This window comes from Mchenga conophoros, linkage group LG23 (genome assembly GCF_057382185.1).
Source record: "Mchenga conophoros isolate Kocher_MC1m ecotype Shallow Benthic linkage group LG23, M_conophoros_male_GT1.1, whole genome shotgun sequence".
Taxonomy (NCBI): Eukaryota; Metazoa; Chordata; class Actinopteri; order Cichliformes; family Cichlidae; genus Mchenga; species Mchenga conophoros.
The window spans coordinates 15,645,486-15,671,573 of NC_140547.1; the positions used below are offsets into that span (position 1 = coordinate 15,645,486).

The 26,088-nt window shown below is 38.4% G+C and overlaps 1 protein-coding gene across 7 annotated transcripts; it reads left to right on the top strand.

Moving 5' to 3' along the window:
- The first annotated feature begins 2,039 nt into the window (after nt 1-2,039).
- Nucleotides 2,040-26,064, top strand: podn (podocan). Of its 7 annotated transcripts, none has more exons than XM_085266540.1 (11): nt 2,040-2,182; nt 9,370-9,650; nt 9,738-9,831; nt 12,055-12,119; nt 13,060-13,169; nt 13,255-13,411; nt 16,094-16,209; nt 16,357-16,570; nt 16,708-17,151; nt 17,812-17,960; nt 24,558-26,064. In XM_085266540.1, exons 2-11 carry the CDS (start codon nt 9,375-9,377, stop codon nt 24,691-24,693), a joined length of 1,761 nt encoding a protein of 586 aa, XP_085122666.1. In that variant the 5' UTR covers nt 2,040-2,182; nt 9,370-9,374; the 3' UTR covers nt 24,694-26,064. The 7 variants fall into 7 exon arrangements, with proteins under 7 accessions (XP_085122666.1, XP_085122672.1, XP_085122667.1 ...); XM_085266546.1 differs by lacking the exon at nt 24,558-26,064 and adding an exon at nt 23,898-24,539; XM_085266541.1 differs by having other exon boundaries at nt 2,041-2,152.
- The last annotated feature ends 24 nt before the right edge of the window (nt 26,065-26,088 follow it).

Consider the following 26,088-nt stretch of genomic DNA (forward strand, 5'->3'; position numbering starts at 1 on the left):
ATTCTGCCCCCCCCCCCCCCCTTTTTTTTTAAATCTTGAAATCAGCAACTCATGTGATCAGTAAGTGAGACTCCCAAACCACATCAAGTTTGCTACAACCACAAGAAGCCCGGTATCTTTCAGTGCAGCGTGAGCATTCATCACTGCCTTTATTCTTGTCTGCACTCAGCATCTGCAGTTCCAGCACAAATAGCCTTCCTAGATTCATATTGTGAAGTCTGTTAGGCAATGCCAAAATGTAAGGTGAATTAAGGGTGATCTGGACAGTTGTGTAAGCGTTCATGTCATTTTTAAAAAATTAGCCCAGAACGAATGTGACATGATTCACGTCTATGTAATGGAGACTATTTTTGTTATATTTACAGGTATAAATAACCTCAATTAGTACCAAATATCCTTGAAAGAGCCTAAACGTTAACAGATCCATACCAACTACTTTCTAAAAGTTAAAGTGAATGTTCCAGTCCTGTCATTTTCAGTTTTCCCAAACAATCTCTCCTTTTTAAAGTGAGGTCTTCAAACCAAGCAACAGAATGGATAAGAAAGGTCATATGAGTGACTTTGAATGTGGCATTGTTGCTGGTGCCAGATGGGCTAGTCTGAGTATTTCTGAAACTGCTGATGTGTTGGGATTTTCCTGCATAACCATCTGTAGAGTTTAAGAAAAAAAGAAAATGTTCTGAAAAAGAAAAAAATACCTAGTGATTGGCATTTATTTTGGACAAAAATGCTTTGTTTATGTCTGAGGTCAGAGGAAACTGGTCAGATTGCTTCAAGGAAAGGAAGGCAAGGGTAAGTCAAATAACCACTCTCTATATACAAGGGTATGAAGAAGAGCATCTCTGAACACACTCTGTTGAACCTTGAAGCTGATGGACAAGAGGAACAGAAGACCACGGCCAGGTGCCAGACCTGTTAGCTGAGGAAACAAGAAACAGAGGCTAAAGTTCACTTAGGCTCACCAAAGTTAGACGAGGAGATTGAAAAAACATTGCCTGGACTGATGAGTCTTAATTCTGCTGTGGGTGAGGTCAGGGGCTGTTTTTTCCACAGAACTGCCCTAATGAATTATGGCATAGATTCAGCAAGATGCTGGAAACATTCCTCAGAGATGCTGGTCCATACTAACACAATATTACCAAACACTTGGAGCAGATTTGTTCCATTCAACCACATCCCAAAGGTGCTCTACCGTATAGAGATTTGATGTCATTGGATTACAATGAACTCTTCTTCATATTCAAGAAATCATTTAGCGTTTATTTGAGCTTGTTTTTAACCATCAAAACTTCAAAACCTTAAGTTTTCTTCCAAACACACACACACAAAGGCAATTGTGTGAATAAAGATTAACTTGCTCACTCACATAATCAAAATAATAAAAAAAGACAATAATTTGGCATCAAATCATCCCCAAAGCCATGTAAATTATATTCAGATTAATTGTGCTGATGCACCTTAATGGTAGCAGATGTTCACACACTACTGTAGGAGGTGCTTGTTGAAAAGTCTGGAAACACATGGGATATTAGATCATATCCTGTCACTCCTTTTTGGCATGCTGTTCTTCCACTTTTTAATTTATTTTCAGATGACTAATCTGTCTGTCTCCCAAATGAAAGCTATCTGAGAGCACACCGCTGTAAACAGATTGGATTTTCATAGCTATTTTAGCAGCTCTTATCAGCAGTCTGCACTACACTGGTTTACAAATCAGCGTGCCCTGGAGAACTAGACTGATTGAGCAAGTGCATCCAAGATTTTTTTTTTTTACACACTGAATGTATAATCACTGCTTTACAGTTTAAGTTTGTTAGTTATTGTCAAATCCAGACACAAATTTACCAGAAGTTAACAAAGCACAAAGTTATTACATTTAAACTGAAATGGCATGCTGTGAGGAGAAAACGAGGGAAACATGGGGAAAAAATATGAGAAAAAAGGAAAGAATTTGTGTTTTTGGCTCCCTGTCAGGTCAGAGCTGTCTCTCTTACTCACTCCTTTCCTTTTTCACTCTCGCCTGGCTGTCTTTCCCTTAACTTTCCCTCTCCCACTCCCACTTCGCTCTCACATCTGGAGGGTATCTGGAGTGGCTGTGTGACTCCAAGCCTACTATGGGACAGCCTGTGTTTGAACTGGAAGTCAGACTTCAGTGCGTTTCAGCTAACATTGTTCGGAAGGGGTAAAGTAAAGCAGGAGACCATCATTTTACTTTGTAGACTTTACTGCCGCATGTTTTATGGGTGGCTGTTGCATTTATATGAGCTTAGACTGAGCTTTGAGTGTCATTCATCCATGCATGACCATTCTGGTATCTGCATTTTAGACAATCTGCACAGTCAAACTACTTTACAGCCTCTCCTCTGCTGAGAACGAGCTAAACAGCATGAAAACAAGATAATTACATTTTAAATGCATAGTATCTAAAGGCTGTTCTCACTTCAAGTCTCTAAATAATAAGGTACCATAGTGTTGTCAACTTCTCGATTGCTTTAAACTCCTCTTTAACCCCTGGATGCTCTGATGTTTTGATTCTGGCTGTTGTCGACATCGTACAAAGTGCATTTTGCTGTGGGTGTGTGCATGCTGTACTGTGAGTTTTCTGCGTGTGTGTGCTGCTGTTCCTCTGATAGATACTGTGGAGTGACGAGCAGAAAGAGCTCCTCTGATAAATGGCTTTTATACCTGTACCTTGAGAGTTGCCTTGAGTGGAGTATCTCTGCCAGCATTAGAGGAGATGATTAGAAGGATAATTTTCCCTGGCTTTATCAAAGCACAAGTGTCATGTAAGCAGTGCTGACCTATACCGTTTTTTGTTTTTTGTTTGAGGTTTTTTTTGTTGCATTTTTGGGGGTTCTTCTGAAAAACTATTTGAAATGAAACAAGATCAAGCTGTCATGGGTGATAAATGTTCTTTTCCCAACTAGACCGTGCAGTTGGTGAAGATTGAAGTTTCAGACACAGAGTTGTCTCTCTTTTCTTGTTGACCTGGTGCGTACATAACACAGTTTCATTTGTTTTAGACAGAATGGTGCGTCAGGATTCAGTGTTAGTGGATTGAAAGGGTTGTGGAAGGATGCATTTTATATTAATGCTAGCCATGAAATTGCTTTAAAAATATAATGGATTGTGATGCACTGTTAAATGATTCCTTTCTTTTTTGTTTCTTGCAGTATTTAACAGCCTACTTGTATCTAAATGTCAAAAATATATTTTTTATCTGAAAGGGTTGTTTGGTTTTTGAATAATCATTCAACACAATAAGTTTGGATTAAAGTATAGACTGTATATAAAAGATGGACATAGCCATGTGTTAGGACAGTTCCATTATGAAGCCTCAAGTTGACTGTGTTTATTGTTGCCATCTTAGCCTTTTGACATAAAACATCATGGCACATGGGGATTATCTAACTGCTGTGCTTAGTGTCTTTTTGGTCTTTCATGGCGATTGTAATTTACAACATTAACTTGACATTGTACTCAATAAGACTTGAAGCTATGAATTTAGAGATAAAAAGTGTTTACTGAGGTTACAGGTGAGCATGTGGGCTACTTTCTGATAGACCTCTGTAAAACTGAATGTTTTTCTAAATTACAGAAGTCAGTCCCTGTTGGCCACTGGAAAGGAAGCATGTATAATGTACTCCCACTCTAGCTTAACTTTTAGTTAAGTTATATAGCTCAGTTTGGCCTGTTGATGGAAATGTTGTCTCAAGACTCCAATGCCTAAATCCAGAGGTGTGGTCTAATAGTCAGTTTTGCTTAGAAAGTTTACCAGTCACTCGAAGTAATAGTTTTCTGTATGACTTTATCAGTCTCTCACATCATCCAATCCTGGCACTCTCTTCTTTACGATGTTGCTTCAGTTCATTTATGTAGAGTTAAGGTCCCACCATAACATGTTAGTCAGGTTGAGGTCAGGACTTCTGGGTCACTGCAACACCTCAATTCTTCTCTTTTTTAGCCATGTTGTAGATTTGCTGTGCTCAGGCTCATTGTGCTTGCACAAGCTTATCTAGAATTGACTCTTTAAATTACTTCGGCATGCAGAGGAGTTCATTGATGACTCAATGACCACAAGATGCCTAGGCCCCGCGGGTATAAAACAAGTCTAAATCTTCACCCCTCCATTACTGTGCCTGATAGTTGGTATGTGTTTGTGCAGATTTGTTGTGTTTGGTGGTTGCCAAATGTGGCACTGTGCATTATGACTAAACATGTCCACTATGGTCTCATTTGTCCAAAGGACATTGTTCTAGAAGTCTTGTGGTTTGCTCAGATGTAGCTTTGCAAACCTAAACCATTTTACCCTGTTCTTTTTAGAGTGCAGAGTTTTTCTCCTCTCTTCATTGCATACATCATTGACTCCTTCTGCAGAGAACACATTTAACAATAATGCCATCCCATAATTCATACTGATTCACCATCTGACTGTTTACAAAAATGATCAACAAAACTGACAAAGTGGCACATCTCATGTAAACGTTTATTATAAGTGCATTTTACTCTTCGTACCATAGCATGATATGTTTTGAATGTTCAGCTGTTAAACCCAAAGCTGAACATCATGTTGCTGTAATAAAATCAGCTTCTTATTGATGTGTAGATTTTTTCTTTGTACATTCCTTCATCTTGAAAATACCAACCTTTGTAATGAAGTTATAAATCTTGTTTATATGCATGAAAAAACAACAGTAGTATGCAGTTAAAAACATTGGGATGATGTAAGACCCACATCTGGACACTACAGGTTCAGTCAGTGCAGTCTGATTATCTGTCTTATATGTTTCAAATGAAGTGGTTATACTTTGCCAGGTATAACAACAATAATAATATGCTTGTATAGAAAGAAATGTGTATGAAAATTTGTTTTTACCCAGAAACAAAGGAAAATCACCAGCATAACTTTGCATTGTCAATTAGTTGTGTTAATTGATCTTTCATTAACTCAAATATAGTACACATTTTTAGCCAGGAACCTGATTTTAGCCATAGATTTCTGTCAGATAAAATATCACAGACAGGTAATGTCAGGGGAGACCAGTCATGCTAAAAACCCTGCTTTCCTATGCAGATCTTTTAGCTAAAAAGTGCAGAGTTGAAAACCCCAGTATGTTTTCAGAGGATGACACGAGGAGAAAGTCACACAAAGACAGAAATAACAAAGTCCACAATGACCATAAAGCAGAAATCCAAAGGCTTACTGATGAATTCAGACCAAACAGGGAATATGCTAGATAAGCAGATGCACTGTCAAAGGACAAAGGGAAGATGGGACTATTACCACACGCAGTGCAGAGTAGGGAAGTGGAGACAGGTTAGGAGCAAGACAGAGCTCAACATAATCAAGACAATCAACAGGCAGAACTAAACCCCAAAACAAGATTAAAATAGTTAAACAGAAGAAAACAGGAAAGGAACGACAATCATAATTAAAAATCAGAGATGCTGAAACATGGATGAAAAACATCAGAGCTGAACACATAAAGACAAGACAGAAGGAGGAAGTTTAACAAAAAAAGCTAAATTGTCATTATTATTATTATTATTATTACTAATATTATTGAAATGATCTTGCTTTCAGGTGAGACACATAATACAAGGACTAAAGAGTGCTTGCAGATAAATACATATAACTTTTTAAATGACATCAGAGGGCGCAGTTTCATAGTGTTAGCGTTGTATCTTGTTTCATTTATAAGAAACAAAGTATTTAAATCCAGTTTTTGTAAGGTCAGTGTGAGCAGTATAGCTAATATTAAAATAGTATGTGACCTCACGTGATACATACAATCAAGAGTCTTCAAAATGGATCTTGAAGTATTCTTTTTTTTGTTTTGAATCATCAAACAAATAAATAATATAACTATAATCAAGTGCAGACATAACTCAGAACTCAATAATTAGAAAACAGTAACCAGAACTAAAAACAAGGTTTTAGAATCATAATGAAATTAAGCTGAAATTAAAATTATAATAAACAAGGATCCCAAAACGCCAAAGCAACTCAAAACCCCTGGAACCAGACCAGGGACCATGACAGAAATACAATGTGCAAATTGATGAATTGAGGCCAGCATTTGAAAGCAACAGTGATGAATCACATTATGTGCACCAATGTCTTGTACATGTGTGAAAAACGACAGATAAACTTAGAATACGTCGGCATTGCACAATGATTTGGGATTGATTGAAGAATCTCTTACACAATTCACCACAGACTGACCTTGCTTCTTAATTAGCCCAAGTAATTTTCCAGAACATATTTCCAACTTTGGAAGAGAGATGATCTGACAAGTGCAGACACGCTTGGAAATTTTTACTATTTAGCTGCTGGCACCATGGCCGAGGAAAGAATCTAATAAACTAAGGAAAATTAGGTCAGATTGCAAGTTGTCCTGGATGGAAATCTCTAAAGCAAGCTAACACAATGACCATTCCAGGTGGCTAATTGAATTGTTTACTTCAGGTCAGACCTGAAAAGCATTCAACCAGATTAACTTCACAGAAAAAAGAAGAAAAAAAATGTCTCTTTTAATTTCCCTATATCTTAGCATAAAGCACAGAGCTGCAATTTTACTCTTTGAGAACTTGTTCGTAAAAAGAATAACATTTATCATTCTTAAATAACTGATCAAAAGTCATTCTACAATGTGCTTCACAGGCACATTGTAGAATGACTCGCTGCTTGACAAATGCACACACTATACAAATTCCATATCTCTGGTTTGTAAAGTAGAGTTTTTGTCCCACATTTTTGCTCTAAACCCAGTCTGAAGCTTTTGATGAGCGACAGTTATTGTAGGTCATCCAGAGGGGAACGTGGACTTCTTAACCAAATTTCATGGTAATCAGTGCAAAGGTTTGAAGAACACAAAGTCATTGGGATTCATCCTCTGTAAAACACAAGTATCTCCACAACTTTTTAAAAACAACGCATTCCTTAATTATGAAGATATATTATTCTGGATCAAACCTACGAGGCAGAAGGAATTTTGCAAATTTTTCCAGATCACAATAATAACTAAACCTTGCTGTAAACTTCATGTTTGTAGCTGTACTAATTAGTGTCCTGTGAGAGCCTGTTGGCCAGTGAAGTCACAGCTACAGGCTTGATTTAGATCACAAATGTTGAACTCCAGGCCTCGAGGGCCGGTGTCCTGCAGGTTTTAGATGTGTCCTTGATCCAACACAGCTGATTTAAATGGCTAAATGACCTCCTCAACATGTCTTGAAGTTCTCCAGAGGCCTGGTAATGAACTAATCATTTGATTCAGGTGTGTTGACCCAGGGTGAGATCTAAAACTTGCAGGACACCGGCCCTCGAGGCCTGGAGTTCGACACCACTGATTTAGGTAATACAATAGAAAGATAGTTCGTGCAGTGAGTATTGTTTTCAAAATGACTGCCCTCTCCAAACTGTTTCTGACTTCCCAGCTGGTTCTGTTTACTAGTCAGCACGTCTAATTAGAAAATAGCTGACTTAAAGATAGACATTCGTTAAAATCCTACCCGAGCTAAAAAGGTTACGAACCAGAGTTTTCTACTAAACTTAAGTAGAAGTCTCTGCAGAATATGAGATGGCTTTCCACAACCATTACATGTGTTTGTGTTAGGGTTAAGCCAACATAAGCCAACCACACTGGTGGTGGAAATCCCACTGATTGAGAAACAGCCATGTTCTGCTCTGCAGAGATGCTTTTCTGCTTGCTTTAACAAACTGTGCACACAGATTCCCAGTATTCTTTTTATGCATTTCAGCAGCCCCTGTGTGCTGCAACAGAGGCTGCAAACAGCTGCGCAATTATACAGCTGTTTTACACACTGAACGTACTTCTTACTTTTAATTGTATTTTGGTGTTAAAATCTACAGTCCCCTTTCAGCTTATGTATCATATATAGTCATCACACCTTCTTGAAGCAGGGCTCTTTTTCTTATCTTTTAGTCATTCACTTAGGATCAGTCAGGTTGCCAGTTGTCTCTCACCAGGAAGAAATGTCAAGAGGTGTTCAATACAGGAAACATACAGTAAGAAAGCAATTTCTTTTCTCTTCAGCTGTTGATATCTTTTTCCAGAGCTTTGAAATGATGCAGTCAAAACAAAACCAGAGAATGTGTGATGATGGCAGAGATTTAACTCTCACAGTGTAGTTTATTTAGTGACCTGGAATAGACCACAAAACAATCTGCTACTTGAAAAAACAAGTTTGAATCTATGAATTCACAAGTTGTTTCTCTCCTGGACTGGATGGTAAATTTGCAGGTATGGATTTATAGAGTTGCTGGCCTGTTGTTTTCTTTCCTCACAATATAACAACTGCTTCTTTGTAGTGGTGTCAAGAATCTGATTACGTCACCCTAAAAACTCAAAGTCGATTCATGGAGTGCATGTGAGCAGGCCAGTTTCTCAGATCAAGATGATGATCATGGTGGTGCATGGTGTTTATGAATGCAGATATATTTAAACTGTTTTCAGACAACAGCCAGTGGTTTTTGACATCATATTTTGGCAGTTGGACTCCTCTTTTTGCTCTCCACACAGACTGTTTACCTGCATGCAACCAATTTCTGCTCAAACCTGACTGGTCAATGAACTGCGATTACAACTGGGTCACACGTGGAAAGGAAGGTTTTTCCTCCCAACTGTTACAAGGGCTGCTCAACTTCAACTTTAGTATTTATTTTAATTTTTGTCATTATATAAGTAAATGTTTTTTTTAAATATAAATTATATAAATAAATTCTATCCAATTAAATTGAAAATGGAAATAGAAAATACAGCTTTATTGCTGACAGAAGTTAAAGGCCCTGTCTCGTTATGATTATCTGTGTCAGCTGTGTTCCCCGTGTGTTCCCATGTCTCTCGTTAATCCTCTGTGTATTTATGTCCCCGTCTCCCTCATGACTGTGTGCCCGTCCGTGTGTTTCCTCATGAGGCAGTTCCTTTTGAATCTCCCAGTTTAGGTTCATACTGACAGGAGACTGTCAAAGTAAAACAGGAAGTACACAGAGGTGCAGACAGGAGGGGAGGAGAGAACACGGGGAGAGCAGAGACATAACAGGCTGGGGAAAACATGAAATAAAACACGAGGAGGAGGAACGAGGCGTGGGGACTCACAGATACGTGGAGGGGGACAAAGGGGGTACAAGCACGAGGGGAAATCTAGTAAACTAAAGTGAACAAAGAACAATAAAGAACAAAATACATGGCATGGCACATCTAGCTGAATTAAGACAGTATTTTTATTGTAACCATGTTTGACTGTTTTAATAGCCAAAGACTGTAGCGTGTGAGGTCCTGTTTCCAGGAAAAAAATACTCACTGACCTGATGTTTATAACTTTACTATCCATGTTCTTGTGCAACAGGAGAGATGGCCTTTCTCAAGCATTCCATCCTGCACGCCCTGAGTGTGCTGCTCTTGGCCTGGGTGTTGGTGCAGTGCCAGGCCTCTGTTGAACCAGAGGAAGAGGAGGAGGAAGAGCCAACAGAGGAAACAGAAACTGCAACAGAGGTGACGAAATCTGAGCCGGAAATCTGTCCGCAGGATTGCAGCTGTACAGCAGAGAGGGTAGTGGACTGCCCCGGAGTCAACCTCATCGAGTTCCCTGCTAAGCTGTCGGAAAAAACCCGCCAGCTCTCTCTACAGGTCTTTCATGTACTCCCATAAATACCAACACAAAACCAAAGTTTGGAGTCCTGCATTTACAATCTGTGTTGTGTTTTCTGATGCTAGAACAACAAGATCGAGGAGATAACGGTCGAGCATATTTCCCATCTGCATCAGCTTGAGACTCTTAATCTTCAGAATAACTGGCTCACCTCAGATGGTAAACACTGTCACACAATCTAAACACTCAGCAGGAACCTGCTGTTCAAAGTGGGAACAGCTTACAAGACATGTTTTTGAGGTTGTTTTCTGAGGCCCTGTCGAATTCCTTTTGTTTTTTGTGTTTTTCATTCTCAGATGTCGATCTGTGTTGACCCATTTTGTAGAAATTAGAGCTTTTGCCTGTCTGCAATTTTTGATTAGTAGTTAGTCTGGCCTTGGTTTAAGTATCTATAATTTGACTAACTATTTATGGTACCAAAATACCTTCAAAATAAACCTGAATGCAGCAGAGGAAATGCAGTTGTTTTGTTCATTTCCTCTAATAACTGGTCCTCGCGGCTGAGAGGCACATTCATGAAATAAAGAACAATTAATGGGAACATAAGAATCAGTTTTCCTTTGATCGAAAAGTCTTAGCCTTGATCTAGAACAAGTTTTGCAAAGTTGGAAAAGCTTACTGTCTTATAGGGACCATAAAGCTGGTTTTAGACTGTCATGTCAAGGTTCTGGTGCACAGTAAGATGGTGTGCTAAGTTATCGGCTAATGCTAGCAAGCTGAATTAATAAACTGTTCAGGTGTATTGGACACACATTTGCTACTTATTGCTAAGTAAGCAACTAATAAAATACAGTAACTTTACTTACCAAACATGAAGCACAAACTTCTTGTACTGGCTGTACGTGGCAGCTGTACCACGCAGCAAGCCATGTAATTTATAGATATCTGCCATATTATCCTCAGAAAAAAAAGAGAAAGACCGAAAATTACGCTGGAGAAAGCTGGAGAGGAACTGCTCCTTATCTTACAAGTGATAAAGAGATAACACAAATCCTGCATCTTCAGTTGTTGAACACTTGAACAAACAATTATAGGAAAAAGAGCACTTCTACATTTAGCATGCCAGATAAATAACTGATTAGATGCTTACAGCTGCAGAATATTAAAGATGTCAGAATCAAAATCACAATCAGAGAGACTTTATTTATCCCCAAGGGGCAATTAATTGTAAACTTACCAATTTCACTTAGATCAGCTGGATGGAGATGTGGTCCTTACTGTTATTCAGACACTGCTAACAAAATGCTGTTTGACTATGTCAAGTAGCTACAGTTAGCTAACGTTAGGGTTTTTGTTCTGTCACAGTGTAACTTTAATACTCTAGCAACCTTCCTGCTGCTGTCTGCTCAGTTTTTACTTTGCACTGCCAACAGAGACAAAAAAAACAAACGTCACACCTGCCCACTGTTTGCTCCTACTGGCTCAGCCTCTGTATTCTCCTGTGATGGTCTCATTGGTCTAACTCCATAAATATTGGTTAATATTATTCTGGATCATGCTGCTGTTAAGATGAACAGACAGCTTAAATGGTTTTTCTGTCCCTAGCCAGCTGTGCTAGCAGCTGGCTTCTGTTTTTATTGCTAATGTTGAATAAAAAATGTTGCCGTAATGGAACCCTTTTTGGTAAATGTAAGATCAAAGTGCCACAATGGAAAAGATCCGGGTTACCATGTGGTATCTGTCTAACAAAAGTGTTTGTTTTGATCAAAATATTTTAACACATTTTCAAACTAACTATCAGAAAATATTCATTTACTTACTTAAAATGATTAACCATCCTCTTGGGTGTCTGAACCTTTTCCTACTTAATTAATAGTCTGTCACGGTGGCCCGTGGAAAAACACAAAATTCAAGCAGAAATCCCAAACTGCTTACAAACTGGTAGAAAATTCAGCAAGTTCAAAGGATTTTAATTGTGCATACACCTCCAGCTTTCATAAACATACATCAATTTGAAACAAAACAGGATATTCTTGATTCCCAAGGCAAAAATAGCACCATTTTGTCAAAGCTGCTGATGTCATGTAATTAGGGAGTCTCTCTAAAATGATAATTTATCAAAAAGAAAGACCACAGTCTTTTCCAAACCATAATGAACTGGTTTGTAGTGCCTAACAAGTGGGTGAATGTGAAAGTAAACAATGAGTGTACAAACCCCCCCAAAACTGCAAAGCACAAAGGTCCAAACAGGACATAAGCCACAATCTTATGATCGATAAACCTGCAACTAATACCATTTCTTCTAAAATCTACAATCCTCTGGTCAATTTTGGGACCAGTGCCAAAACTGATAAGTGATACAGGTCTGGTAAATATGTTTTATTCTGTTAAAGGGTGTAAGTCAAGAACAATGTGTCAAAAATCCTTGTTTCTTTTCAACAGGCCTTGAAGATGAAGGGTTTGAGATGCTCGAACAACTGGCTTATTTATACTTGGCAAATAACAAGGTGAGTCATACAGCGGGAGTTTAGATATTTCTCTCAGCTGTGTTCTGCTTGACTGACAGTGTCAGCTAACAGAGGGAGGTTGTATAGTTGCTGCTCATATAGTGTGTACAAGCTTATGCTTGTGATCTCTTCCAGTATGGCTGTGCCATCTGTTTGGAGCTAAAATGTTACTGACCTTTCAGTCACAGGGAACAAGAGAAAAAGGATGGATTTATTTGTGCCCTCACAACATAGGATCCGAAAAGAATAGAGGATTTTTAAATTCTCGCTAATCTTTAAAGACACCGATGCTACTTTAATCCATAAATGAACATCTAATCTCAGTGATGCTTCTCTCATTTTTCAATTTCCTGTTATTGTGTACACTGTAGTGTTAGTTTTTAGCAGGGGATGACAAAAATGAGGAAAACATGGCTTTTATGCCACACATATTTGGGATGACAGCATGCCTGTGTCAAAACAAATAAGTATTCAATAAGTCCTTGTATCAAAAAATAGAATTACAGAGCCTTACAGAACAACCCATAGGACCAAACACTATGCACATGAACATTTTCAGATATGCCATATCTCTATTTTTTAGAGATTTCCCGTTGCTGTAGTTGTCCCAATATATACTGTATGGATATAATTTTGCAGGGCTTGTCATTTCAAGTGCAATAGCTCCATAGAACAACATGACCGGGAAAGATGTTAAAAGCATAAAATAAATAGAAATGATCGTTTAATCTTCAAAGCATAGTAAAATATTTAGTGAGATCTGTGATCATTATCTTAAGTGTGTTTTCTTGTTAGCACACTAATAATTGTGTCATATTAATTTGGGGTAGCCCCTCCATGAATTGCCACCTTATCGTGGTCAGGGGTTTGTGAATATCGCTTGATAGTTTAATTAAAAATGCTCAACATCATATCCTGTCATGGTTTTTTGTGCTTGCAGCTCACCTTAGCACCAAAGGTCCTGCCCCCCTCTTTGGTCAGTGCTGATTTCGCTGCTAATCAGCTTACAAGGATCTTTCCATATACATTTGGTCATAAGCCAAAACTGAGGTAAGAGATGTGCATGTTTGTGTAAATTTACCCCAGATTCCTTTAGTTACTCAGTTAACACATGTCTCATGGTCGTGGTCCCCAGGTCTGTGTATCTCCATAACAACAAGCTGACTGATGCAGGTCTCCCTGAACATATGTTCAATGCTTCTGACAACCTGGAGATCCTAACCATGTCTAGCAACTTCTTGAGGGTTGTTCCCAAGAACCTGCCTCCGACTCTTTACCGTCTTCATCTGAAGGTTTAACATCGCATTATACTTGGACAGTAGTGGGTTTAAGATGTTTGTTTAATTCATAATTCATAAATGTACAGATGTAATCCTAAACTAAAGCTTTGTACATAAAAATGCAGAATTAAATTTGGCCTGTAGGTAGTCACCGTGGGCATCACTGCAACATTTCAAGTGCTTTACATATCTATGGTATGTGCACATACACTACTGGTCAAAAGTTTTAGTACACCCCAATTTTTTCAGTTATTTATTGCAGTTCAAGTTATTCAAGTCCAATTAATATCTTGAAATGGTACAAAGGTAAGTGGTGAAATGCCAGGGGTTATAAAAAAAGGTAAGGTTACCTAAAACGGAAAATTAATGTACATTTCAGAACTATACAAAAAAGCCTTTTTCAGGGAACACAAAATGGGTTAACAATTTAAAGCTGTTCTGCAGCAATGGAGGTTGACCAAGCCTAGTAATTCCTACAAATGTTCCAACTTTTCTTGATCACTTAGAACCCCAGTGTTGGAAAACACTGTGGTACCATACCCTTGTGAGCATCAGTTGAACAGTATTGTACTGCAGACAGTAGTGTGTGTGTTGCTACTAAAATGGTAATAAAAAAGGCAATTAACAATGGAAGACAGACGTGTAGGTCTTTCCTACAGAGAAATTGCAAAGAAAGTTAAGGTGTCAGTAAGTACAGTTTCCTTCAGTAGTAGTAGTAGTATTTATTTATTGTCATTGTCAAGAACAATGAAATTGCGTTTGGGGCTTCCATACAACCCAAAAAAAAGAGAAGAAAATAATAAATACCCCTTAAAACCCAAGTGTACATATTTAACCCAGTGTGACTCCAATGCAATAAGACAATCCTTAGCAATAATGTTCGTAGAAATTCAGACAAAGACCTGAGAAACATGACAGAAATACAACAATGCAACCCATTCAATATTATTGTACTGTGAGATATGATATCAGATATGATAGTTATCTATTTAAGAAAGAGGGGGGGGCAGGAGGGGGAAGAGAGTAGATCATCTCTGTTGTATTGAAGTAACCCCAGACTGTGTGAAATAATACACAGTACCACCAAAAGTGCAAAAGTGTAGGAGCTCCGGGCCGCTGCGTCTGTGCGCACCGCCATCTTCACCATGAAAAGGCACTCAGAACCTGGGGCAAACTCTGACAGGAAGAGGTCTGGCAGACCCAGAGCCACACCTGAAGCAGACGTCAAGTTTTGGAGAGTTAACAGCTTGCGTGATAGGGGGCTCACTGTGCAACAGCTTCAAGCACAGCTTAATAGTGGTCATAGTAAGCAAGTCTCAGCTTCAGCTGTGAAGAGAAGACTTTGTGCTGTGAGTTTGACAGGACACGTTGCCGAAAGAAAGCCATTGCTAAGATCACAGAATAAGACAAAGAGACTTGCCTGGACCATGAAACGGCACCATTGGACTACTGAGGACTGGAAGACTTGTATAGAGTGTGAAGCTCCCCGACCCAAAATCTACCACTGCATTCTGCAGCGCCATGCAGTACCTACTGGTATGTGCCTAGTTGGTCAGGGGTTCATCCTGCAGCAAGATAATGACCCAAAACAAGTCCAAGCCATGCCTGAGGTAAAAAGAAGAAGATGGTAAGCTTGAAAATATGAAGTGGCCAGCACAATCTCTGGTATTAAACCCCATCGAGCTGGTCTGGCATGAACTGGACAGAAGTGTGAAAGCAAAGCAGTCTACAAGTGCCACACATTTATGGGAACGTTGGCAACAGATATGGGAAGAACTTTCTGAAGAATATTTGATTTCTGTTGTAGAAAGAAGGCCACGGGTGTGTTCAGCTGTTATATCTGCCAAAGGTGGCTACTTTGAAGGGTCAAAAGTTTAGAATACATTTTTGTCTATAAATTGATTGCATAAGTTTTTTTTTAACTCCAATTTCTTATTTGTACTTTTCTTTCATTTCAGAGTGCAATGAGACATTAAACTGCGTCATTTCCAATAAAAAACTGGTAATTGGGGTGTTATAAAACTTTTGACAGGTAGTATATATATTCATGTATATTTTTGTGTGTACCTGGCTACAGACATTTTTTCCCATGTTTCAACCAGCGACCCTTTAACTTGAAGTAGCAGGAGTCAAATTCAGGCAAAAAGAGCAGGAGGTGAGCAAAAATTGTGTTGCGCATGTCTGTTTTCAACAAACTGTTTTCCAGTTTACAATGTTGCCTATACTACATCCCACACAATGTCACAGTACAATTCTGTGTTGACCGTCCTAGGGAGAGGATATCATAGTGAAAAACTTAGGAAATGTCACAAAAAAACAAGCGCTCCTGGTGTGCCTCTTTTGAACTTTGACACTGGACGTTTTGATTAAGAACTTCTCCTTGGTCTCCAGCTTTCCATTCCAGACAATCCTTGACTATAAAATCAGGTCATTTTGAAAAAAGAACTTGATGTTTGCTCTCATCTTTAAGCAGATCCAGTCTCAGTACATCTGCAGTGCAGATAGACAGAACACTACTTTCAGAAAATTGCATCAAAAGCAACACTTGAAGTGGTGCAGGTAACCAAAAGGCTCTACCTATCAAGGGAGGTTGGCCAAATTTAACCCAGCTATGATTTCTTCTTTTTGTGGGTGCAGTTGCTGAACTTTGTGATTCCACCTTACATTAACAATGTTAATATTCTTTTGTTACAGAGAAACAAGCTGGAGAAAATCCCAGCAGGAGCTTTTGACAGCTTGCCCAATCTCAGAGAATTATATCTTCAGAACAACCTTCTCAGCAATGAGGGCATGGACAATGAGACTTTCAGGTGGACAAAAATCTTCACTCATGAAGTTTATCAATAAACAGATTTCAACATCTTGCCATTGCCAGCTGTGTAAATATCAAAACTATCCTTTCAAGGGCAAATTCTCTACAAAGACAACATCATATCCTTCCTTTTCTTTGCTTCTAGCCAACTCAGCAGCCTTGAGTGTTTGGATTTGTCAAATAACAACCTCAGCGTTGTCCCAAAGGGTCTCCCTCGCAGTCTTGTGCTGCTACACTTGGAGAAGAACGACATCCGCAGTATCCCTGGAGATGCTCTAACGTCAGCCCGAAATCTTGAATACCTGCTCCTCCACAATAACAAACTTCGTTCCCGTTCTATCCACCCAGCTGCCTTCCAGGTAAATATGGATGATATAAATGATCCAATTTAAATTGTAAGGACAAGTTGGAAGGAGTAATTTGTACAACAGCATGGCAATGAACATTATGCAACAGTGGATCACCCATTTGAAATCTTAAATTTGCTTTTCACTAGGGCTTGAAAAAGCTGCACACTCTTCACATGCACAACAATTTGCTGGAGCGTGTTCCCAGAGGCTTGCCTCGGCGAGCAAAGACCTTAATGCTGCTCCATAACTCTATTTCTGAAATTGGCCGCAACGACTTAACCTTGTTGTACACGCTGATAGAACTCAACCTCAGCTACAATAAGCTTACCAGCCCCAAGATGCAACGTGAGGCTTTTAGGAAGCTACGTCTGCTGGAAACCCTGGACCTGTCGGGGAACAGCCTTACCTCAATGCCCAGGGGCCTTCCTCGCAGTCTGCACGTGCTCGAAATCAAGAACAACCTGATCAACTCTATACCAGATGGTACGCTGACAAAGATGGAGAAGTTACGAAAGCTGATCCTGAGTAATAACCAGCTGAAACTGAACTCAGTCTACCAGGGAGCCTGGATGGAGCTCACTGCGCTCACAGTGAGTGGAAGTGACACAAGTGGGATAGTCACTGAAAAAAAAAAAGCTTGGCAATGATGTTTGTATACTGCATGAATCTGAATATTTAGGAACTTTATAAAGGTTTAGTACTAGGTTCCTCCCTGATCTTTCACTAAATGACAGTTTGGTATGGTGCAGAAAAGGGCAAACATAGAATTTTTTTATACCAAGCAAAGTGGCTATTGGTTGGACATTAGGGATTTAGATGTTATAAAATTAAAAGTCAAGACTGGTCATATTGTTTACGTTTACATTTACAGTAACATTATCAATGGGAACTTTCTATTTAAAACTTGACGTTGACAAAAATGGAAATATTTACTGGGATATAACCCCAGTCAAAAATCTAAGGAATTGCTGCAGCTGGCAAAAACCATTCAATGATCCTAAATAGAACAATTTTTCCATCACAATTTTTACAAGACAATATGCTTGCTGTAGTCTTCGCCAAAATATAAGGCAGCACAATAACACTGCCAGCAATGGCAGAAACCTGCAATGCAAAATTTGAAAGTAATGATTCTGGGAATGAATCATTCATTCCCAGAATCATTCATTCCAGATAAGTAGGGCTAATGGTTTGATACAGACTAAATTTTCCAGGAGGTTTGTTATTAATTATGCATCTTTAATTTTTAGACGCTGGACCTGTCTGGTAACCTAATGACACACATCCCCGCTGACCTACCCGAGTCTCTGGAATACATATACCTGCAAAACAACCGCATCTCCAGTATTCATGGTTCAGCTTTTGAAGGCACTCCCAACATCAAAGGCATCTTCCTCCGGTAAGGGACTCACAAGTAAAGTAAATATATTTAGTCTTTAGCTGTATATTTTCATGCCCTGATTTATTTATTTCTTTAACCTCAAATAGACAACTTTAAACCCTTTTACCCAATTTAGCCAGTAAATACTTTAAGATCAACATGAATAACAACAGCTTCTGTGGATAAACAATTTTCTTTATGGATTAAAATATGCATTTACTTCCAGCTGCTCAAACCTGTAAATTAGAGATCAAAAAATAATAAAAAGTGAGTCATATTGATGTAATTAAACTTCAGCTCTAAACAATAAAAACTGAACAGAAGAAGCAGAAGCATCTAGAAGTACTAGATCTGCTTTATACTCAGTTTTGCTAACAAGCCTCTTCCACACTCTTAAACCATTGAAATGGCCCCGTTACTGCTGATGTCACCTGTTCTCTGCACAGGGACCACCAGGATGAATTAAACTCTTAAACACTTGTTTGCAAAAGCTGTTTTATTGCATTACATGTTCAAGCATAGGCCTTCAAGCACAAATCTGTTTTCCAAATGCATTGATCTTCACTGGGGGTAGGATACTCGTGCAATAGAAGAACGACTTTAAAGTAGAAGATATTTAACCAGCTTAAAAAAAAACCGTTGTCTTACTACAAGAGGCTCATAGATCTGCCACAGCTGCAGATGAACTTAAAACACCTGCATGTCGGGAATATACTTTCTTCTCACATGTCCATCACTCTTACTCTCGTCTGAATTATTTCATCAAGTTCATTCTGCCACAAACTGGAGATTTAATTCATCATTACTTAAAGATGAAGATTTTATTAAATATTTTAAAAACGAGTGGGCTTCATATTTACACAATAATGGCCTGCCTGGAACATCAGCATCTGCTTTCTTGGAGTCAGGGATGAAAAGAGAAAACAAACGTATTCATGAATTAGAGAAAAACATTAAATCCTTAGGAGAAACCTGTGTGTCCTCGCTGGAACAGGAAATGTTGAGCAAAATACGTAAAGCAAAACTAGAATTAAATCAAATTTGGATAAAAAAAAAAAAAAGAATATTTCTACTGCAAAGACTTCCACTGCAAAAATTTTAACAAGAAACAAAATATTCCCTGTATTTCCAGTGAAAGACTTAACTGGGAATACAGTTTATGATCCTGAAAGAATAAACAACACATTCAGGGACTTTAAAAAAAACTTTATATTCACCAGGGGTAAACCCATCGGAAGATGAAGTTGATCAGTTTCTTGATAACATAACCATTCCAAAATTATCAGCCAGTCAAGCCTGAAACCAGGCAAAGACACTATATTTCCCATCAGCTTTCATCCAATATCCCTTTTTAATATTGACCTTAAAATAATCTACAAAGCCCTCTGAAAAAGATTAGAGAAGATAGCACCCCTCATAACACTTCCTGACCAAACTCGTTTAATAACAGGGAGGCATTCATTAATAAATACATGTAGCTTACTTAATTTAATAGACTGTTCTTGCAGTAAAAACAAACTACATAATTGTCTCTAGATACAGAAAAAGCATTTATAGAGTTAAGTGGAACTTTTTATTTGCAACTTTGGTTTTTGAAACTGTTGGGTTCATCCAAACTCAAAGTATTTGTTTTCCTCTATTTAATAAGCTTTTGAAGGTTTAGATTAATAATGATGCCGCGTCTCTTCCTCCATTCAGCAAACCGAACGAACAAAAGAGCACCAAATCCAGGCAGTAAACACTTTTTATTATTTGTCATAAAAACAGAATGTTAACATGATTGGTTAAAAAGTTGGGGCAAGGCCGCGGTTTTAGACTTGGCTCTACATAGGACCAAGAGGAGGACTACATCTGCCTAACTTTCACAACTACTTCTTAGCCAACACGCTACAATACATCTCAAGATTGTTAAAACATAGCCTCCAAATGAGCCGCGGCTAGACATAGAATAGGCACTATGTAATAATGTAGAGATTTCGGGCCTAATATTCATTAGCTCAAATGACTTGTATGCTTTAAAAGCATACATATTAAGATTAAGCATTAATATAATATGAATATATATATTAATATATAATCTTAACCTATCTGGAACAACTCTGACATCTTACAAAAAAATTATATGCTAGACTTCAAAGATTGCAGGTAAAGGAATTGAGTTCTTGGAATATATATTTCAATGAATAAATTTAATTTCATTTGACATATTAGTATTACAATATGGGATTAACAAGAGTAGATTTTTAGACCAACAAATTATAGTCTATATTGATAAAGGAATTTTCACCTAATTAAATCAATTACAATTCTTATCTAAAATATACAAAACACTGTTGAAAACAGATGAGTCATTATCCCTTCCTATTGTGAAATGGGGGGCGGATCTATCAGCCAGCTTTGACCACAACTTCTGGTATCAGACATGTTTAAAAACCTCTAAAATGATTAGAAACCCCAATCTACAATTAATAAAATACAAAATACTACATAGAGTGCACCATGGTCACACCGTCAAGGCAATACACCTGACAATTACATCAACACTCTTTGGTTCTGTCCACCAGTTCAGAGGTTTTGGTGCCGGATATGTGAAGACTTATCAAAGTGTATAAAATGTAACATTCGAGCCTCCCCTTTAGTTTGCTTTTTGGGCAGCCTAGATGATGTTACTATGGAGATGAACACCTCGGCACCTTATCCATCACTAAGAAGACTGTCCTTATGAACTCGACAAATGAAAATAATCTTAGAGACCATTTGTCGGATCATATCAGTCTTGAGACAGCCTCTGCCACTGCATCAGGCCAATCTCTCTGAGCTCCTTTGATTGGCTCCATCATCTAGTGGAAGTTGGGTTGGTGCGTGCATTGGGGCCTGTCCCTGGCCCAGGAGGATTTGGTGCATTGGTGGAACTGGAGGCCCCTTTAGCTGGCAGGGAGGTTTTTACCATGTTTTGCAGGTGCTCTATACTTTTGAGGAGATCACTCTGCAGGAGGGGGGATCTACCAGAGGTGGAGGATGGGCTCAACCTGGGTGTCTATTGTTTTATGTAGTCTGGGAGTTGACTGAATGTTGGGTTGGGGTTGGGTGTAGTCTTTCCTCTGCAGTGGGGTTGGGTGGGCCAGTGATTGGTGCTAGTTTCAGTCATTATGCAAATGTACTGTTTATAAGATTGGGGAAGCCACTTGGATGAGTGATGAAACATTTCTCCCACTGAAAACGTTACGTCCAGATGAACAGAATAAACTTTTGGAGATTTACTTACCTGGATGATTGAGCATGCATCAAGACCTGTGTATGACTGTTTGTCTATGTGTCAAGTCAGGTCTTAGACTCTCCCTCTCTCTTAGAACATGCCAGGCCTGGGGGACCAGGTGTGGGGCCTTAATTCCCGACGCCACAATCCATGCCAGTGGCTGGTGCCCCCACCTGCCGCCATTGGTGGTCTTCGGTGTCCGGGGTTTGAATGTTTAGGTGTGTGCTGTTTTGCCGCCAGAGGCTCCCTGCCTCTGTCGGGCACCTGGCAGGTTCCTTTCTCTCTTCATCCCTCTTCTTCCCCTTTATTTTTCTCTCCTTCTCTTTCTGTTACATTTCTTTATTTTCTTTCTTTTTTTGTTTCTGTCCCCCAGTCTTGTCTGTTATGGTTGTAATAATCCAAAAAAAAAAAAAAAAGTTCTAGTAAAATATGACGACCAGGTGGACCATTATAGTGAATATCGTAATGCTACACCTGTGAAAGTAAATTTGCTGGGCATTTTTTGGCCTTCAGACAACAATTCCGACGTTAAACTGCTGGACAGGACAAGAAAAAAAAGCCTTTAATATGCACAGCCAACTTATAGTAAAAGACAAAACAAAACAGAACTATAAAAAATAAAGAAAATGAAAACATGAAGAAAAACATGAAAAAATAAAATTACTAAACAGCAGCAGTGAGAAAACTGAACATCGTGTCAAACATTGTTTGTGCAAAAATTCCAGTCAGTTGAAAGTGTTAATCACATTCATCGATAACCAGTTCATATCTTAAATACTGCTGTGTCGACAGCACACTCACACAGCGTCTGATTGGTTTGGGGAATTGCAGGTTGCTTGCAGGTTAACGTGTCTGCACTTGTGTAGGATGTGGTTACAGATTGATCCAGTCGAGTGGCACTTCACTCTAACAGCCTACATACATCTGCCCATTTTCTAGGACAGAGGTGTCAAACTCTTTTTAGTTCATGTGCCACACGCAGCCCACTTTGACCTCAAGTCGGCTGAACCAGTAAAAATATTTTATAATAATGGAGATATAAAACATGGAGTAATTGATGACAGGCTGCAGTTTTTAGATTTTGCAGTGGTATGGATTAGACTTTCTGGCAGGTTTGACACTCCTGTCCTAGAAAATATTACCACAGACCGATGTTTCTTTACATGGCTGTCATTTGTCTTACTGTGCAACTTGTTTGCAACCTCCTGCTGCAAAGAGACAGGTTCTGCCGTCTGCCAAGCCTCTTTAACATCTTATCATCAAGAGCCAACATTTCTCAAGTTTTGATATAATATGAATCATTTACTGACTAATATTTCTATGCAGGCTAGAGAGGACAGCAGAGTATAATCATCTGTTTGCGCACATCTCAAATTTGTATGTCAATGAAAATAAAGATAACAATAGATAAAGTCCAAAAATGGAAACATTTGATAAGATTATGAGCTGTGCTTAACAGCTAAATGAAACTGAGTTCTTGGCAAGACAAAGGGCAGCTGTAACAATCCACAATACATGAAAAGCTTTGATCCTTGTGTGGCTACAACATGAATGTGATGTCTTTGTCTTGAGTTTTTTAAAATCCTCTTTGACCAAAACATTATCTGGGCTTTATTGAGCCATTTTGCAAAAAACAAACAAACAAACAAAAAAAACCCTAACCCAAAATGCAATATATCAACACTATTTTGCACTCATTTTTTTATGCACAGTAATGTTTGTTTTTTCCCCCCTGTTAAATAACCTTTCTAAAAAAAATGTACACTGATCCTAGAACAAAAATATCTTCATCATCATTAAATCTTTTTCAGAAAAAATATTATTAAGTTTGAAATAAAAGCCTGAATTATCAAGTGTCAAATTAATTACCAGCTGTTCTTTAGAGGAACATCATACAAAAGGTGTGTAGTGTGTACATCTGACACTGATTTCATACCAGATGTTCAGTTTCAGACGCAGCATTATTGTTCATAATTACTGCATAGGCAGTTTCCTAAAGAACATGCAAGGAAATTACAATAGATTGGATCACCTCATATACACCCCGTATAACATATTTTAATTTATTCTACTGTTTAAAGACAGTGCAGTCAAAACACCCTCCATATCTGGATCTGGTATTTCTGAATTTTCTCTGAAACTCTGAACTTTTATAGTTTCTTCAACATTAGTCATAAAAACATCAAATGAAAGGAAAGTGTTATTAGAGTCGCCAGCCTTAAAAATCAGCACTTAAAAGCTCCTGAGATTAGAGGCCACATTAATGCTTTACAGAGGTCATGCTACAGACACATCTCAACCAGAAATGAGCAGACTATGTGAAATCAGTTCTTCATGGTTGAGTCGCTGAAAAGACCAGAGGAAATCTGGAATGTGAGATTTTTGGCTCCAGCTGCAGTGTGTTTATGAGACTAAATTTTGATCCAACACTTTAAAGCTAATTTGCATTGTTAGATTTTTCCCTTTTCATCATTTAAAAAAATATGTATGCTAACTGAATAGGTTTTACTTCACAAAAATAAACCATTTTCAGAAACAATGTTGTTCTCTAGTCTGTTACTAATCAGTAAAATTTGCTATGTGTTGAAAATTCTGACTCAGTTTCATTTTGCAGAGTACTGCAGCGGGGTATCTAATCTCCCCATCTCCGCTAACTTGTGTGCATTCAACAAATTTTTCCTCTTTGGTTTATTCCACAGAGTGCAGGCTAATACCCATGAGCCCTGCAGCTGAAACAGCGGTCAGTCAAGAAGAAAGAGGTTCCCGACATGCTCTTTCATGGCTTTTGTTCGATTTCATTTCAAATATAACCTCAAGCTGGCTGCTTTACAGCCAGTGTTTACAAGTCCTAAACCCTTCCAGGCTCATCGTGTTTTTAGTGTCAGCTGCTGGCACATTTGACTTTTTTGTCTCTTTAAAAGAATTTTTTTTTTATTTCCACCCAAATCCCTTTGCAGCTGGGAGTCTTTCGCGCGAGTCGATTTAAAGCTGCTGGAATGCTTGTGTCTGTTGTTGAAGTGGAAGGGCGACCTTTGTGTATATTTATTAGTGAATTAACTTTTAAACTTTATGAACAACATATGCAAATATTTTCAGTGATCAATGCAATAAATTCCATATGCATTAGACATGGTTTTAGATAAAAGTCAGTGGACACCTGTGAGCTTGACGGTGTTAAAATAAGAGAATGGGTAGCATACATTCTTCTGCTCAATGCTCAGCTGTACAGATTTTTATAGATGTGACTGTTGATCATTGTTTTGTTTTTTTTGCTTTGAGCCTTTAAAATTTGTAATTAAAAGACTACTTCAATTAACTATCTGGTTTTGTTTTTGTTCTTCTTGTTTTTTTAATTTAAGGTTTAACCCCCTGTCTGTGGACGCCGTAGATGAGAGTTCCTTCAAATACCTGTCCAACTTGCAGGTGCTGGACACCGGTGCAGGAAACCCTGACCTCCCCATTCAAAAAGAGGAGATCGAAGAGGAGCAAGACTAGACCTGGGTTGATCGAACTATAATTGGACTGCATTGCATCAAAGACAGAAAGGGTTTTTAAATGGGGAATGTACCTGTGAATATTATTTCCCAGGTTCATTTTTGTATCGTGGCAGCGTCACATATTTCTGGTGCAGGAAACCGGATGGGGTTACTGATGTTTCCATTTTTTTGGGCTGGTTATTAATGCATATCTTTATATCTGACCTTTAATTATTTTTGTCTTTGATCATTTTATTGTTTCTGTGCATTGCCCTCAAAGATTTATTGGCAAAATCTAATGTGAACCTTCCCATGTAAATGTTTCTGAATCGATACAAAGAATGTAAGCAGAGTGAAAAATTCTGCTCCCACTGTATGTGTCTTTCTCTGCTTTCTCAGCCTCTTTTCCTTCAAAGTCGCCTGCCTTGGCTCATTGCATTAAAAAAAGAGTGATTTTACTTACAATACTGTGAAAACATTTGAAACAAAAGTGCCAATATAAGTATACGATTTCCAATGAAACCAACAAAGCCACAGAAACTGCTGAATCAAACCTGGCTACAAGTATTCTCAAAAAAGGCTGCAATTTAATGTCATTATTCTGAACGTAGAGCTTAGTTTTTACATAAGTAATTGAAGTTTTAGGAATAACACAGAAGATCTAAAACATTTAAAAAATCTCAAGCGTTTATTTTTAAAATGGTAGAGAAAGAATGAATAGCAACAATGGGAAAGCTTTAAAGCTGCATTTCATCACCATAATATCAAATATATTTATTCATCAGCGTTTGAGTCGTTCACTAGATTTGCATTCTGTAATTGCTTCCTTTTGTTTCTGTCAGAGTTTACCAATCTGGGAGAGAACACAAAAGCCCCCTGTGGAGTTTTCTGGTAAACAATCAAAAGTTTACATTCCATTTTACAACCGAAAATGTGTTGAATGTGTTGCATTTTGCTTCCTCATAAAACATTTGCAAAATCAGTTTTCTGCAAGAAAGCTTCCTCCTCTGAATCATCTGGACACGATATAGCCACCTGTTAGAAACTCCAAAGTGAACCACTAAATGTTAATGGACAAGAGGCTTACAGGAAACGCTACGTTAGCTAAATTAGTTTAACATTTAAACCTATTTTCTGCACATTCCAGCACATGAAATAAAATATTTTTTGTTTTTACACTCACTCTTTCAAATAGATGCAAGTAAAACACAGCAGAAAATAAATAAAGTCAAAGACTCAGCGGTCCTGTTGCTCTATTTTCACCTGTATAGCAGGAGTGACGTAGGCGGAGGTGTGCTCTGGTGCAGGTGTGCCGCAGCGGTCAGTTGAAGAATCCACGAGTTTCTCTGTGAATTTCCCATTACATCGTTGCGCACTCGGAGCTTGTTTGGGGGGGGTGTTTCGGTGTAAAAAG